The sequence below is a fragment of the Octopus bimaculoides genome, chromosome 27 (assembly GCF_046866305.1).
Source record: "Octopus bimaculoides isolate indiv1 chromosome 27, ASM4686630v1, whole genome shotgun sequence".
Lineage (NCBI taxonomy): Eukaryota > Metazoa > Mollusca > Cephalopoda > Octopoda > Octopodidae > Octopus > Octopus bimaculoides.
Window position 1 is genome coordinate 26,057,183 of NC_142954.1, and position 17,043 is coordinate 26,074,225.

Below are 17,043 nucleotides of genomic sequence, written 5' to 3' on the forward strand. Positions count from 1 at the left end.
TGCATGCCCATATATATATACACATGTACACAGCCAGCATATATATATATATATATATATATACCATAAAGATTTATGGATGTATTAGTGAAATGCTAATGCATCTACTAAAAATTAATATAAACAGCCATATATATATATATATATATATATATATATATATACACATACACACACACACACACATATAGTTCAAATTTATAGAAAACAAAAGATGAAGACAGGTGTAGGAACAACAAGCAAATGTATTAGTTTGATGCTCGGGAAAAATGGAAAAAGTCTTTTGCAATTTGAGCCTAAGCTCTTCAACAGAAAGGAATAAGAGGGAATAGAGAGAGAATGAAAAAAACGTAGAGTAAGTGATCCAACATGGCGAATAAATACATACATACACATGAGGATGTGTTGAAAAGTTCCTGGTGTTTGGTAAAAGAAAATACAGGAGGATCTGTTAAGTAGATCCATCAACATCTGTTCTCCATGCTAGGAAGCTGGGGAGCTGTTCCAAGCTTTGTTTTGGCAGGGTTTCTACAGCTCGATGCCAACCATTTAACAGACTGTAGAGGGTACTTTCTTTGTAGCACCAACAAAAGAAAACCTCACTTAACTGGGGGTAGGGAGTATTGATGGTTTGGTGTCAGTTGATGAGAAGCTAAAAGAATAATAGAGGAAGGTGTCTTACGTAAGTTACGGGGATGTAAACAAACCAGCATCAGTCGTCAAGTGATGGTGGGGGGGGGAACAAACATATACATATTCGACGAGCTTCTTACAGTTTCCGTCTACCAAATCCACTCACAAGGCTTTTGTCAGCCCGAGGCTATAGTGGAAGACACTTGCCCAAGGTGCCACACAGTGGGACTGAACCCAGAAGCATATGGTTGGAAAGCAAGCTACTTTATTTCATTTGATTTGCCATAAAGGCAGTACACAGAGTAGCTGCGGGCTGGACGAACACATTAATGAGATGAAATGGATGGTAAATATGATGGAGAAGGCAAAAGCCGCCTGCCGGATCTTGCTTCTCTATAACTGTTCTTTTAAAATTAAATTTTCACATTGAGGCTATGAACCTCGTACATAGAAAGCCATAAATTAAGGCATTTGCCTCTTACAATTTACCACACAGCTACCCCTGTGCCTATTTGTCTATGTTTTTTTTTAATTGGATAAGTTTATCGTTTAGCTCTTAATTGCTTCTGTCACTGGACTATGACTGTGCTGGAGCACCACTTTGAAAGGTGTAGTCGAATAAATCAATCTTGGTACTTATTTTTTAAAGCCTTGTATTTATTTCATCAGGGTCTTATGCCTAATTGCTGTTATGGGGATGTAAATAAACTAACATCAGTTGTCAAGCAGTGGTGGTGGTCAAAAATCAACAGAAAGACACATACACTACAAATATATATATATACAGATACATACATAAATTCATATAATATATATATATACATGTGTGTGTGAAAGTTGATGATGAGATATATATATATATATATATATATATATATAAAAGAGTTTCTTTCGGTTATTATTGAAAAAAAACCCACTCAAAAGGTTTTGGTTTGCCTGGGGCGATAGAAGACACACATTGGAACCAAACCTGAAAGCATGTGGTTGGGAAGCAAACTTCTTACCACACAGCCACCCTGGCATGAACCATTATTCCTGTCATTGAGATGGCAGTATTTCATCCGGCTTCATCCTCATCATCATCATCATCGTTTAACGTCCGCTTTCCATGCTAGCATGGGTTGGACGATTTGACTGAGGACTGGTGAACCAGGTGGCTACACCAGGCTCCAATCTGATTACATTCTAAAATAAGTACCAGTTAAGTATTGGGGTCAATGTAATTGACTATCCCCTTCCTCCAAAATTTCAGGCCTTGCGTCTATAGTAGAAAAGGATTATTAAGGCAGCGAGCTGGCAGAATCGTAAGCATGTCAGGCGAAATCCTTAACAGTGTTTTGTTCATCTTCACAGTCTAAGTTCAAATTCTGCCAAGGTCTACTTTGACTTTCATCCTTTCAGGGTTGACAAAATAAGCGCTAGCTCAGTAGTGGTCAATGTAGACGACTACCCCCCCCCCCCCCTGCCCCCGTTAATGTTAACTAGTATTGAAAAAAGGCATAACTACAGTTTAATGCCCCACTGACTTGTGCCTATAGTAGAAAAGGATTATTCCTTTCCTTATCCACATGCATTCAGGTTAATTTCCTTCGTCCAAACTTGTTTTGTTAAACATTGGTGTCCAGCATTTATTATTGCTAAAAATACGTTTGTGCCTGGTTAAGCTGCTTTGTTCAGAGAATGATTTACCACAAATACCACAGTGATATGGTCTGTCTTCAGTTTGAATGTGTTTGTGACAGGTTAAGTGATCTTCTTTGGAGAATAATTTATCATAGATATCAGAGCGATATGGTTTCTCTCTTGTATGAGTATGTTTGTGTCTAGTTAAATGACTATTTTTGGAGAATGATTTCCCACAGACGTCACATTGATATGGTTTCTCTCCTGTGTGAATGCGGATATGTTTAGTCAAAGTGTCATTTTTAGAGAATGATTTCCCACAGATATCACAATGAAATGGTTTGTCACCTGTATGACTACGTTTGTGGTTTGTTAAGGTACTTCCTCCAGAGAACGATTTACCACAGATATCACAGTGATATGGCTTCTCTCCAGTATGAATATACTTGTGTGTGGAGAGATTACTTTTCTGAGAGAATGACTTACCACAGACATCACAACGATATGGTTTCTCTCCCGTGTGTGTGTATTTGTGTGTAGTTAAGCTACCTGTATGAGAGAATGATTTGCCACAGATATCACAGCAATATGGTTTCTCTCCTGTATGAATGCGCTTGTGGTTGGTTAAGTGAGGTTTTTGTGAAAAGGATTGCCCACAGATATCGCAGTGATATTGTTTCTCTCCTGTATGAATGAGTACGTGTTTAGCTAAGCTACTTCCTTCAGGGAATGATTTACCACAAATATCACAGTCATATGGTTTCTGTCCAGTATGAATGCTTTTGTGTCTATTTAAGAGATTATATTGAGAGAATGATTCACCACAGATTTTACAATGATATGGTTTCTCACCTGTATGAATATATTTGTGCTTATTTAAGGTATCACTTTGAGAGAATGATTTACCACAGATGTCACATTTATATGGTTTCTGTCCTGTATGAATGTATTTGTGTATAGTCAAGGTATTATTTCGAGAGAATGATTTACCACAGACTTCACAATTATAGGGTTTGTCTCCTGTATGAATACGTTTGTGTGTAGTTAAGGCACCTGCCTGAGAGAAGGTTTTACCACAAACATCACAATGATGTGATTTCTCTCCTGTATGAACGTACTTATGTTTAGCCAAGTTGCTTCCTTCAGCAAATGACCTACCACAGACGTCACAGTGATATGGCTTCTCTCCTGTGTGAATACGTTTGTGTCTAGTTAAGTGAGTATTTTGAGAAAACGATTTACCACAGACATCACAGTGGTGTCGTTTTTCTCCTGTGTGAATATATTTGTGAGTGGTAAGGTTGCATTTTTGAGAGAATGGTTTTTGACAGATGTCACATTCATACAATAATATTCCTTTCACTTTTGACATCTCTTCAGGAAAGAAAAATGAATTCTCAATTCATTTCAGTAGAACTCTTCTTCTCTCATCACTATATATAGATATTTTCTGGATTTTTGTATCCATAGTTTTATCATTAGAAATATGTTTCCACTGTCGTTTTTCTTGATATCTGAAGATGGTGAAAATTCTTTTGTAAATTTGTTGAAATTTAATTAAAAACTAAATCATCTCTTACACGTTCCACACACTGAAACAGAGATATTTCTTTTTCAATCTCACTCAGAAGAAATAATTCATTGTAATCCACCAGGGATTTATATGAACAGGATTATATTTGTTCAGCTTAACATCTTGCCTTCATCATTAAAAGATAATAGTTATGATGAATGTAATGTTAAGAATTCTCCTCTGTGAATGTCATCTGACGTTCTGAAATAAAAGAGAAACAGAATAAGAGAGGAGAGTTGAGAAAAAGAGATTCAACTGTGAAGATTTATCTTTCAACTTTTAATAGATTTGTAAAGTATAAACCTTCTCCTGAACAACTAAAATTATGCAATCTCAAGATTGATATACACACACACACGCACACACACACACACAGAGTATATAGATGTAAGTATTTTTTAATGAGATTTTATACAAACACCTTTCAAACAGTGTAGATTACGATTACAAAGAAATTTGTAGGCAAAATTTTTGGAAGGGGACGGGGGTTTTCTGAAAATGGATATTTGAATCAAATGGCCAACATAAGTTGGAATTTTTCCCAATGTTTTTTTTTTTTTACCAAAGTCTTCAGGATGATCGGAGACATCTTTTCACAAAAAAAAAAAGACACACATTTAAAAAAATTTTTTTCACTCCTACCACCTACTCACCAACCCAATCTTAAAGAATTTTGGTCATTATTTTTTTCTCTATGCCCTTAACACCCATGAGAAAAACATTTTCAGTTTAAAGAAAAAAAAATTAATAGTTTCAGAGGAAAATGTGTGATTTAAGGGAGATCTGGCTGTTGTTTTTAGCACATCCCAAAACCTCCCTCCACATTTCTTTCTCACTCACACATCTTTTGATATTTTTCAATAGTTTTCTCCCCATAAACAAATTTTATGGAATGATGTCCCACATGTAGTCCTAACTGTGCAAAGCCTAGGGTTCATATTAATCTGTCAAATATAATGCTTATTCGTTCACGTTATTTTGAATTATTCAGGTTCAAGAGGGGTGGCCACAATATTTGCTTGTAACTTTGTAGAAACAATCCAATTATATAACCATACACTTATCAGAGTTAGTTGATATGGAAAGGAATTTGACAAGTGCTTTCTATTCAGAGGTGAATGGACATATCCAGTTTGTGGTTGCTGTGAAAAAAATGGTGACCATAAAGTGGAAGATACTGGAGAAACGTAAACTGCACTTCAATAACAGCAGGAAGTGCAGGTTGTGCCTGGCTGAGAAGAGAGCGATTTTAAAGGGTACCCAGCACCGGGATATTTACCTGAATAGCAGAAGCGAAGTGTTTAATCCTTGCCTATATGAAAGGAAGTACATCCTATCGTATCTGCACACCCCACCATGATACAACCACCAGTCTCCCAACCATGGCCTTCCACCCATGAACCCAGGCTACTTGATTCCATGCAAAAAATCATCTTGTTTTTCTTGGTGAAAATTGTACAGGTGTGGGGGTTGAAATTTCCGAGGATTCCACCCCGTCTCACCCCCTTTTCCGGACCAAAAAAAAAAGTTTTTGTGGCATATTAGGTCACCGTAATTCATTCAAAGGAAAAAAAAAATTCCAATGATTCCGGGATAGGAGAAAGTCCGGTTCCTCCCCCCCACCCACCAACCCCTTTTTTTACTGAACAAAAATAAGGGGTTTCCGGCATATCAGGTCAGGCTACTTGATTCCTTAGTGAAACTCGTGCGGGTGAAAGTATCAAAATTTACCCAGAAGACTAACCATCATAATTGACCTCTTAAATTATGTAGATATTATAATATCGACATAATCTAAGAGGTCAATTATTAGCACATCGTTAAGCTCAAATATATCATATAATGCAACAGATATACATTTGTGCTAGATTATCATTATTATTGTTTTGATTCTCGCTGTTCTGTTTGCGGTTGTTTTTTACTTGAAAACAGGAAATAACAAATCACCAAAGATTTAAAGCAGAGCCTTCTTCTCCCGTAACTCAGAGACAACACTCTTCTTAGAATGCGAGCTGTACCCAACGATGCAGTCTTCTGGATCACTTCGAGCCTTACAGCAGTTGCAATATTCTTAATATATTTCTCAAGGCTCTTGAAAACTGCTATTAAGGCTCCAGTCACCACCAGTATCACCATTACTTTCCTATCTCGTCCCGCAGTCGCTGGCATTATCATTATTATTCTAACTTAGCGGCATTTCGTCTCTGTCTTTATGTGCTTTCATGTTTTTGGAGTCGATAAAATAAAATGCTCAAGTACTGCTATCGATGTTATCGACCAAGCAAGCTCCCCCCAAAATGTCAGGCTTTGTGCCTTTAATACAAAGGATTATTATTGTTACATGCTTCTTTTTTTCCATGTCGCAACGTATATTACAGAACCTGGGTATATTTTCAGTTTCGAATATTCACTTCATTTCTGTTATATTTTACTATTTGTATTCTTATATGTTTAAAATCAGATCCGACACACTCCCACCGGTACATATAAATATACGAATTGTTTATTTTTATTATTACAGATGAATATTTTATCTTCTAGAGAAGTTTGTCTATTTGAAATTCTAGTAAATCGAAACAAACGGAATTACGTAAAATAACGCGTATACAATATAAATGTTTATATAAATATGATACTTACATCTTAATGTAGAGAAAGCTAATTAGAAAGATGTGACAATTATGTTCAAGTGGTCCAAACGTTGAATTATAGTTTTCAGGTGAACATAATAAAGAATGCTGTGTCTATTTCTTTACACAACTAATTACCAATCATGTAATATATTTCAGTGGGTTTTCTTATATCAGTTGTAAAGTGTAACAGATCAAATAATAGAAACGTGCAAAGAAACAAAAAGCAGGAAATCAACAGAATTCGGCGAAGATTTCACAATTAACGGACAAGGGGAGTTAACTCTACTTTCAACCTCATTCTAGGAAATCATTTCGGCTGCAACTTACAAAACTTTAGGGTTTAAAGGACCCTTAACCTGCAGTGAATTTGCTCATTTCTGTAGAGAAATTATTTGAGAAAGAAATCCTTTATTATTATAATTTTTTAACTATTTTACGAAATTATTTTCCTTTTATTTTTCCTGTTGATTTTAAAGGATTAAAATTATGAACGTACTATACTGTTGTCAAACTAGTTTTTAATTAACATCTTATAAATAGGATGAAAGTGTACCGAAAATTTTCAAATTTGGTACAATAATACACTTGCCCAAACTGAATTGTTGGACTTATTTCATTTTTTCCCAGAAAATGTTTTTTAAATGTTTTAGTGGTTTAAAGTCTGATCACTTTCACACGGTTGTAAAACAGGATTTGGAAGCTGTTATTTTGTGCACGTCTGCACATTTTGTCGTCAACATCCTAAAAAAAAGCACGTGTTGTAAATATTTGTAAACAACATGTGTTATGTCACATGTAAATAAATATTTATTTTAATTTAAAAGATTTATTCAAAACAATCTTATTTGGCTGTTATTTTTAGCACACCTCACAACCACCTCAATGCTCAATGACAAAAGGAAACGAGTAAACGATATTCTTTCGATTTGAATCGGCATTCAATGTGCGATTAACAACACATTACAATTTTTAACAGAAAGATTTGGAAGAATTAGAAAGTTCTCTGGTAATTTTCTCTCTTGTAAAGGCGACGAACAGAGACGTTAGCACGCCGGGCGACATGCTTAGCGGTAGTTCGTCTGCCATTGCGTTCTGACTTCAAATTCCGCCGAGGTCGACTTTGCCTTTCATCCTTTCGGGGTCGATAAATTAAGTACCAGTTACGCACTGGGGTCGATATAATCGACTTAATCCGTTTGTCTGTCCTTGTTTGTCCCCTCTGTGTGTAGCCCCTTGTGGGCAGTAAAGAAATAGGTATTTCGTCTGCTGCTACGTTCTGATTTCAAATTGTGCCGAGGTTAAAAGCAGCAATTCAAGAAAAACTTCCAGAATTGGCCAACAGGAAGGGTGTTGTTTTCCAGCATGATAATGCAAAACCTCATGTTTCTTTGGGAACCGGACAAAAATTGCTGCAGCTTGGCTGGGATGTGTTACCCCACCTTCCATATTCACCAGATATTGCTCCTTCGGATTTCCACTTATTCAGGTCTATGCAGAATAGTCTTAAATGGTAAAAAATTTCAATTCCTTGGATGACGTATAAAGATACCTTGATGAATTCTTTGCCATGAAACCACTTCAATCCTGGGAGGAGGGTATTTTCAAGTCAAAGGAAAGATGGAGACGCATTGTGCAACGAAATGGTTCATATTTGGTTGATTAAAAATGTAATGGCAAGTATTTATTGACCTTTTTCTTTCCTTTAAAAATCGGCAAGAACTTTCCGGACAACCCAATAAATTATCAGCAACATCAATGAAATGGGTGAACCCAGAGTAGAATGTGGTAGAGAGAAGTAAACAGCAACACTTTCCTGTCTAAGTGGACAGGTGTGTGTGTATGTATGTATGTATGCGTGTATGTATGTATATCTGTCTGTATACATATATGCGTGTATACACACACACACATACATACATATGTGTGTGTTTGTGTCTGCTTTTGCTTATAAGATAGTGAGTGACACTCATTTACAACCATCACACAATAAAAAAACAAAAAACAAGCAGTGTTCTTTCAATCTTTTGTGTAAACATGTCTGGCCAAAAGGAAATATCTTGTCTGGAAACAGGTGAGTATTTAACGACAGGAAAAGTATCCAGTCACAGAAATTCTACCTTGACAAATTTCATCTGATCCATGCAGGTATGGAAAAGTGGACATGATGATGATGAGTCCTTCATGATTTGATGTTTAAGCTAATTGCTAATTTCTGAGAGTCAGTATAATGTTGAACTCAATACAAATATAAAACATGATCAGCTCACAGCTCCAGTCAAACCATACAACTCATAGCAGCATGAAAGTTGGTAATAAATGATGATGAAGATGATTCAATTTGTGAATCATCACCATCAATGTTTTAATCTTCATTTTTGCATGCTGGTATGGGTTTCACATGTCTGTGATGATAAGAAATTTCCACATTTCATCATCATCAACATCATTCTAATTTAACTTTCTTCTTCCATGCTGGCATAACTTAATTTGATATGAAATAACAAGCCAGAATTCAGCACTGAGCTCCTTTGTCTGTTTTGGTATGGCTTCTACAGGTAGATGCCCTTCTAAATGCCAATCACTTTACAGTGTACTGGATGCTTATTTCATAGCACCAGTTCACATCCCCATAACTTAGCAGTCCAGCTAAAGAGACTGACAGAATAAGAACCAGAATTTAAAATCAACTGGGTTGATTTGTGACTAAACCCTGAAAGGTAGTGCCGCAACATGGTCAAATTTTTCCAAATGACAAGAGGGTGAATTAAACAATGATTACTGTAGACAGATGTGGGGGTGCATAGCTTAGTGGTTAAGATATTGCACTCATGATCATAAGAATGCAGTTTCAATTCCTAGAACAGGTGATATACTGTGTTCTTCAGTAAAACACTTCATTTCGTATTGTTGCAGTCCACTCAGCTGACAAAACTGAGTAATCCTGTGACAGATCGGGGTCCTGTTTAGGAGGAATATCTACACTACAGAATCCAGGAAACTGATCTTACAATCCTGTAGCAGTGGCTTAAAACTGGATCCCTGGACATACAGGTAAACATCACAAGCTAACCACCGTAGTTTCACGTGATCAGTCTATTAGCAAAGCAAATAGGCATGAAGAGATGGTGTGAACAGAATTTTATTGTAACATTCTAGAATATGGCTTCTGGTCCCCTATAAAAACCATTTGGCACATATTTTAGAGGTGGACAACCTAGGACAGATGACCAAGGACCTCTGTTGCTACAAAAGTAGCACAGTTGATTTCATATGTTGCCATATTAATAGCTTTCTGCAATCTCAGAGTAGCATTTCTCTTCCAGTCTGTAATTATTATTGTTCTTATAGCTCAGGAAGAACCTTTTGACTACGAATGGATGAATAGAAATTTCCCTCTCTCATATATATATATATATATATATATATATATATATATATATATATATATATATATATATATATAATTATATATAAAGGGCATTAACTGTGTATCAATGCCTCACGCTATCGAGGGACTAAATAAGTAAAAAAAACTACCAAAAATAAGCAAATATATATATATATATATATATATATATACACACACACACACACACACACACATGACAGTCTTTCAGTTTCCGTCTACTGAATAGACTAACAAGGCTCAAGACCATAGTAGAAGACATTTGCCCAAGGTACCATGCAGTGGGACTGAACCCAAAACCACGTGGTTGGGAAGCAAGTTGCTTACCACACAGCCACGCCTGCGTTTATGTCTTTGTAACCTAGCGTTTCAGCAACAAAAATCTAATATAATAAGCACCAGACTGGGGTCGGTTTATTCGATTAAACCCTTCAGGTCAGTGTGTCCCAGCATGGTCGCAGTTTTAATGACGAAAACAAGTAAAAGAAAAAAGAAAAATATTCAAATTATGAAGAAAGAAAATTGGTGGGGCGCTAAAGTGTAATTGTATCTCTAATGTCTAGCTTTTTGTAGATGGAAAGCATTTCCTCAATACGCATGCGCAAACGGACATGGCTTCTTTGAGGCTCCGAAGATTATTTTCAAAAGAATTCCTTTCATCCTTATCCCGTTCATCGCCGAAATTGTCCAGTTTGTATGTCATGGTAAAGTAATCCTGTTTATCCACGGTTTCATACTATTTATTTTCTATTTTTTCCTTATCTTTACTGCTTCTGTTGTGAAAGCGACATCTCCCTTTGACCCTTTTCTCCAGAAAGGGGAGAATGGTCCTTTTAATTACAGCAGATCCTTCTAGTATAATACATAGGCGTAATTAAACTTTTGTTTCCCCCCCATAACTTGAAAATACACGTTTTATTTATGAAAAAAAAAAAAACATTTCAGATGGTTTACCTTACGATTTTGCAGCGGAAAATTGACGATCTTTGGTGTGTGTGTGTGTGTCTGTATGTTTGTGTGTGTGTATGTTTGTTTGTGTGTGTGTGTGTGGTGGAATCTCTCGACATAAACACACCAACAGTTTTTGCACAAATGATTTGTTTGCAGTAATCAAATGTATTGTGCTGTCCATTAATTAGCTCACTCACTTCATCGGATCGACCTTACCCGTTACCACACATCTGATCTCGAAGTGATGGCAACGCCACAGGGATTGAACCCACGATCTAGCGATCGTGAGTGCAACACCCTAACCACTAGGCCATGCACCTTCAGACACACACATTTGTGTATAAAAAAAAATCACTATAAACACATGTTTATATCATTATCTTCCTGTGTTTGGTGTGAACCCCAACCCTGGATGTTCCGAGTGATTAACGACAACGACAAGCCAGGAAATACTTGGCACTATCATGCTATTAGCTGTCAGAAGTGAAAGTGCTCACTGCTAGTGAAGTATCTGTCTGTCTGTCTGCATGCCTGTTGCTGGCCTGTCGATTCTTTGGCTACTGACAGCTAATACCATGACTGGCCGGAGCGAGCTATATGTCTGTCTCTCTCTCTCTCTTATCTATCTATCTATTACTCGAAAGTTCGCGCGTCCGCGCTAGCTAGTCGTGAGTAGAAAACACAAATTTAATATAAAAACATATTTCCTGAAATTGCAAATTATCTAAAATATAAAAAATATAATTTTCAACAGAGAGAATTTATCAAAATAGAAAACAAATGAAGTTTGAAGTTTAAAAATAATAGGACGCGCGAACTTTCGAGTAATAGATAGATAGATAAGAGAGAGAGAGAGACAGACATATAGCTCGCTCCGGCCAGTCATGGTATTAGCTGTCAGTAGCCAAAGAATCGACAGGCCAGCAACAGGCATGCAGGCAGACAGACAGATACTTCACTAGCAGTGAGCACTTTCACTTCTGACAGCTAATAGCATGATAGTGCCGAATACTTTACTGCATCACTTAATGCCACAAAAAACACCCTTGATGCTCTGTCGTGGCCTCCAAATGCACTCGGAACATCCAGTGCAGGTTTCAAGCAAAACAAATGATATAAACATGTTTATCGCAATTTTTCCTATATTTGTTCTTTCTATCATAATTTTAAACTAACAACCTCTATTGCAGAGCAAGCTTCCGTACAGTCTTCATGTCCTAAATGCATTCTGCAAACTAGTCAGCTTCGACAGTAAAACGTGCCAAATACGACCCACTCAGAAAATGTTTGCAAATTTGTATTCTACACACGGGAATTCACACGACTAATAAAAAGAAAATTTTAATCAATTTCAAAATATGGACAGTCGGAATTTTTTTTTTATTAAATCTCATCAATAGACTATTCAATGTGTTTATGACGAGAAAGATATTGAAAAACATCAATACGTCAGACTTACAAACAAAGGAGTTGTGTATTTTGGTTATTGTGAGATGTGCTAAAAAATAACAGCTAAATACCTCCTTAAATCACACAAAAAAATCTTTTTTAATTTCTTTTTGTTTTGCATAATTGAATTCCCATGTGTAGAACAGACATTCGCGAAAGGTTTCTGTGTACTTGAAGCAGAATTCTGCCTAATTGCATTTCAGTTGCATTTCCAGTGCTGTGTGGTTCCACTGCACAACCACAACGGTGAAACATACGTGGGTAACAAATGATATAAACATGTTTATCATAATTTCTCCTACAGGATGCAGGTGTGGTTGTGTGGTATAAATGCCTTGAAAAATACTCCTCCAGCTGTTTATGTCCAGCCAAGATCATCCTGTTCAGGGTGTGGTAGGACATTGATGTCTTGTTGGGGTTCAGCATCTTGATCAAGCCAACAAAGATGGGGAACTCCACTCCATGCAGTGGTAGCATGTTGTCGACAAACAGGTCTACAATCTTTCTGTCCACCATAGATTGATGGACGCCCATGTCAGCAGTTTGGTCAAAGCCTTGCCAATGCTAGGCGGGCATGCTTTCTTTGCACATGGCTGCAACGACTGGTTACTGGCACTGCTACCAAAAGATTGTCTGTGTTTCCCACGGGAAGAGCTGAATCCTCTCCTCAAAGTGGATGGCATGTACTGGGTGTTTCTTCTTGACATGTAGCTTCAAGTTGTAGAGGCTCCCCACTTGTCCCTTGATGGTGGTCTCCTTGGACTGGCACATGATGCACTGGAAATACAGTATTTTGGCATTCCTCTTATCCCTTGATGTAAGGACAAATTAGTCCTCCAGGTGGAGCCATGTGTTCTGAGACTCTTTTGCTCTCCACCTCACCCACAACCACTGCAGATTCCTAAACTGGCCCTTCATCCTCAAGCTGAACAAAAATGTCCTCATAACAATAACTCGATAAGCTAATAAGGTACACCACTGTCACTGTAATGTGACAACATCATAAGAGAACAGAACTCAAGACTGCAGAATTACACAATGCTGCTGCATCAACCAATCACGTCTTCTCACGTGTACACACACATTCAGCCAATAGTGTGCCTGATGGACTCTTCAAGACAGGAACAAACGTCTGAATTTTGTTAGCAGAACGAAATTTAGCGGAAGCTGATTGGTCTGCTAATGGTTTCCAAAGTTAGTGAAAACGCTAATCCGCTAAACAAACAACTGATAGTAATGATATACTGAAATTACAAATAATCTAAGAGAGTTATAACTGACTCTCCTTCAAAAAAAATCTCAAAACTTCTGGAATGCACCTCATATATCTTATTTTGTTTGTTTATTGTTTCAGAACATCAGATGACATTGACAGAAGAGAATCTTTAAATTCAGAAGCATCATCATTATTATCGTCTCAAGACTCAAGGAAAACCTTATGCAGAAGAAACATAAAGCCCTTTTCATGTAAACTGATGGTAAACTATTTCTTTAGACCTGTCTATAAACTTGGGGTAAATTTACAAAGGAATTTGCACCATCTTTGGATGTTGTCAGATATCACAGATGATGGAAATATAGCAAAAGAAATATTTGTTAGCCATGAACTATAAAAGCAGAAATTTGAAAACTATTAATTTATTATGGTGAGAGAAAAAATATCGAAACAATATTTGAGACACTCAACCCTTTAGGTTGTTTAAACCAGCCATATCTGGCCCAAAATATTCTGCTTTAGATCCAGCCTGTATCATCTAAAAATAAACACACACGCCATTGAAAGTTTTAAGCTACAATATAATGCATGATTAATTCAAAACTGAATAAATAAGCATTGCATTTGACAAAGCAATCTGAATATTAATGGGTTAAAAGAATGATTCTTTTTGTAAAAACATGGCAAAAACAGTGCAAAAATTATACACTTGCAATATCTGTAAAAAGTCCTTTTCTAAGGCTCTTACACTCACTAATCACCGATGCCACCACTGTGATGTCTGTGGTAAATCATTTTCGCGTGCAGATAGTTTGGCTTCCCACAAATATACGCATACGGGAGAAAAGAAACCATATAGTTGTGATATCTGTGGTAAATCATTTTCTCATAAACATCATTTAGCTAGACACAACTATGTTCATACAGGAGCGAAGCCATATCACTGTGATATCTGTGGTAATTCATTCTCCGATGGAAGTACCTTAACTAAACACAAACGTATTCATACAGGGGAGAAACCATATCGTTGTGATATCTGTGGTATATCATTCTCTCAGATTATTCACTTAACTAGACACATAACGAGTCACACAGGAGAAAAACCATACAAATGTGATGTATGTAATAAGTTATTCTCTCAAGCGTATACTTTGGCACAACATGTACGGACCCATACAGGAGAAAAACCATATCACTGTGACATTTGTGGTGAATCATTCTGTCAAAACAACCTCTTAGCTGCACATAAGTATATTCATACAGGAAAGAAACCATATTACTGTGATATTTGTGGTGATGGATTTTCTCAGAAATGTGCTTTAGTTGCTCACGGCTATGTTCATACAGGAGAGAAACCTTATCGCTGCCATGTCTGTGGTGATGGCTTTTCCGAAAGAAGTGCCTTGAATGCGCATGCATATGTTCATACAGGAGGGAAACCTTATCACTGTGATATGTGTGGGAAATCTTTCTTCTTCAGGGGTTCCTTTACCAAACATAAACTGATCCATACTGGAGAAAAACCATTTCACTGTAACATTTGTGGTCAGTCATTCTCTGATAAAAGTGTCCTATGTGATCACAAACAGATTCATGCTAAAGGCAAGCCACATCAATGTGATATCTGCGGTAAGTCGTTCTCTCAAAGTAGAGCTTTAACCAATCACTTACGCAGTCATACAGGAGAGAAACCATATCGCTGTGATATCTGTGGTAAATCATTCTCTGTAAAAAGTACCTTAAAAAAACACTCACGCATTCATACTGGAGAGAAACCATATCATTGTGATATTTGTGGTTATTCATCTTCTATTGAAAGTAACATAATTCAACACAAACGTATTCACACAGGAGAGAAACCACATCGCTGTGATATCTGTGGTAAATCATTTTCTATAGCTAGTAACTTAAATAGACATATGTACATTCATACAGGAGATTCACCATATCATTGTGATATTTGTGGTAAAACATTTACTGTAAGTAGTAACTTGAAAGTTCATAAACGAACTCATACAGGCGAGAAACCTTTTTACTGTGACATCTGTGGTAAATCATTCTCAGAGAATCGTTTCTTAAAAAAACACAGGCTTAATCACACAGGAGAACATGCCTATCACTGTAATATCTGTGGTAAATCATTCTCTGAAAATCGGTTCTTAAAAAAACACAAACTTAGTCACCCTGGAGAGCTGCCATAATATTTCGATAGATTTGGAAAGAATGTTTGCTCAGATTGGGAACTTAGCTAAACTCAAAATAAGATAACATAAAAGGATTGGTTTTTGCTGTTGTAAAAAGAATGTTACATTGTCATAATGTCTTACATGTAAAAAAAATCATCCTCAAAATAAAAAGGTAACACCACTACTCATAAATAAGAGGAACAAGTTGCACTGTGTTTGTAGAAAATCATTTTCTCACTGAAATACTACAACGAAACACATTCATACTGGATCACTGTTGTAAATCTCTCATGGAAAGGCTATATCACTCTGATATCTGATTAATGCTGCTCTGATGGAGATATCTTCACCAGCCACAAATGCACCGATGAAGAGAAACCATGTCAATGTGATATTTGTGGTAAATCACACTCAAGAGGGAGTCACTCCACTACACACATATTATATTCATACAAGAGGGAAACTATAACACTCATGTGATATCAATTGTAAATCACTCCAAAAAAAACGAAATTAAAAAATGTTTCTTAATTGCAAAAGAGAAGAATAACCTTATCGTTGTCAAAACGAATTCTACGAAACATCTTATAGAATATCACACACAAATATACATATGTATATAGATGAAATTTATAGAAAAACAAAAAATGAAGACAGGTGTATTAAGTTTGACACTTGGGAATATAAAAAAACGAAAAAGTCTTTTATGTTTCAAACCTATGCTCTTCAACAGAGGGGAATAAGAGAGAATGAAAGAAAAAACCCTGCAGATTTAGTAATCAAGCATGGCAACTGATTGGAAGAAGAGTTTGGAAGGAAGGTCGATAATAAAGTCACAGTGCCCCCACCTCCCAACTGAAGGAACGTGTGTGTGAATAGGGGCCAGTTTTTGACAAGTCTGGGTGAGTAAGTGTGTGCCTCTAATGTGTCACTGCTCATATAGGGGTATGTGTGGTGATGATGGCGGGTGCTGGGAAGTGGTCACCGCTACAGACATGTGGTGTCCATGTATGCGTTGCATGCCTTCTTTTCTAGGATAAATAAAGTTTTGTTTCATGTAAAATTAATTATTGATAATTTTAACTTTCCTTAATTTTCCAATGGATTTTTGTTTCTTTTTTCATTTCCCCCTGGGAAGTGGTCGCATGAATGAATTAGGACTTCTGGTCTCCGAACAGACACAGCATGCAGAAAACCATTTGCTTCTCAGTGTACAAGAGAACGCCTCTGTAAACAGAAGGAATTGAATTGGTCAGCAGCTGTTAATTAAAAAAATTGGCATTGTAGGACCGCTAAAGAAAGCAAATATACTTGCATTCCTTTGGAGAATTCAAAAGATAGACAACTTGCCTGCTGTCTTTTAGGGAGTGAAA

General features: G+C 36.7%; 2 protein-coding genes across 2 annotated transcripts; one reads left to right on the forward strand and one right to left on the reverse strand.

Annotated features, from left to right (window-relative positions):
- Nucleotides 1-1,921: 1,921 nt before the first annotated feature.
- Nucleotides 1,922-6,737, reverse strand: LOC106881294 (uncharacterized). The gene is made up of 2 exons (XM_014931626.3): nt 6,470-6,737; nt 1,922-4,030 (listed from the first exon to the last, which is right to left on the reverse strand). The coding sequence occupies exon 2, from the start codon at nt 3,626-3,628 to the stop codon at nt 2,213-2,215; it is 1,416 nt and encodes a 471-aa protein (XP_014787112.2). The 5' UTR covers nt 3,629-4,030; nt 6,470-6,737; the 3' UTR covers nt 1,922-2,212.
- Nucleotides 6,738-10,465: 3,728 nt separating this feature from the next.
- On the forward strand, nt 10,466-16,737 carry LOC106881297 (uncharacterized). The gene is made up of 2 exons (XM_014931629.3): nt 10,466-10,572; nt 13,623-16,737. Exon 2 carries the CDS (start codon nt 14,165-14,167, stop codon nt 15,683-15,685), a length of 1,521 nt encoding a protein of 506 aa, XP_014787115.1. The 5' UTR covers nt 10,466-10,572; nt 13,623-14,164; the 3' UTR covers nt 15,686-16,737.
- The last annotated feature ends 306 nt before the right edge of the window (nt 16,738-17,043 follow it).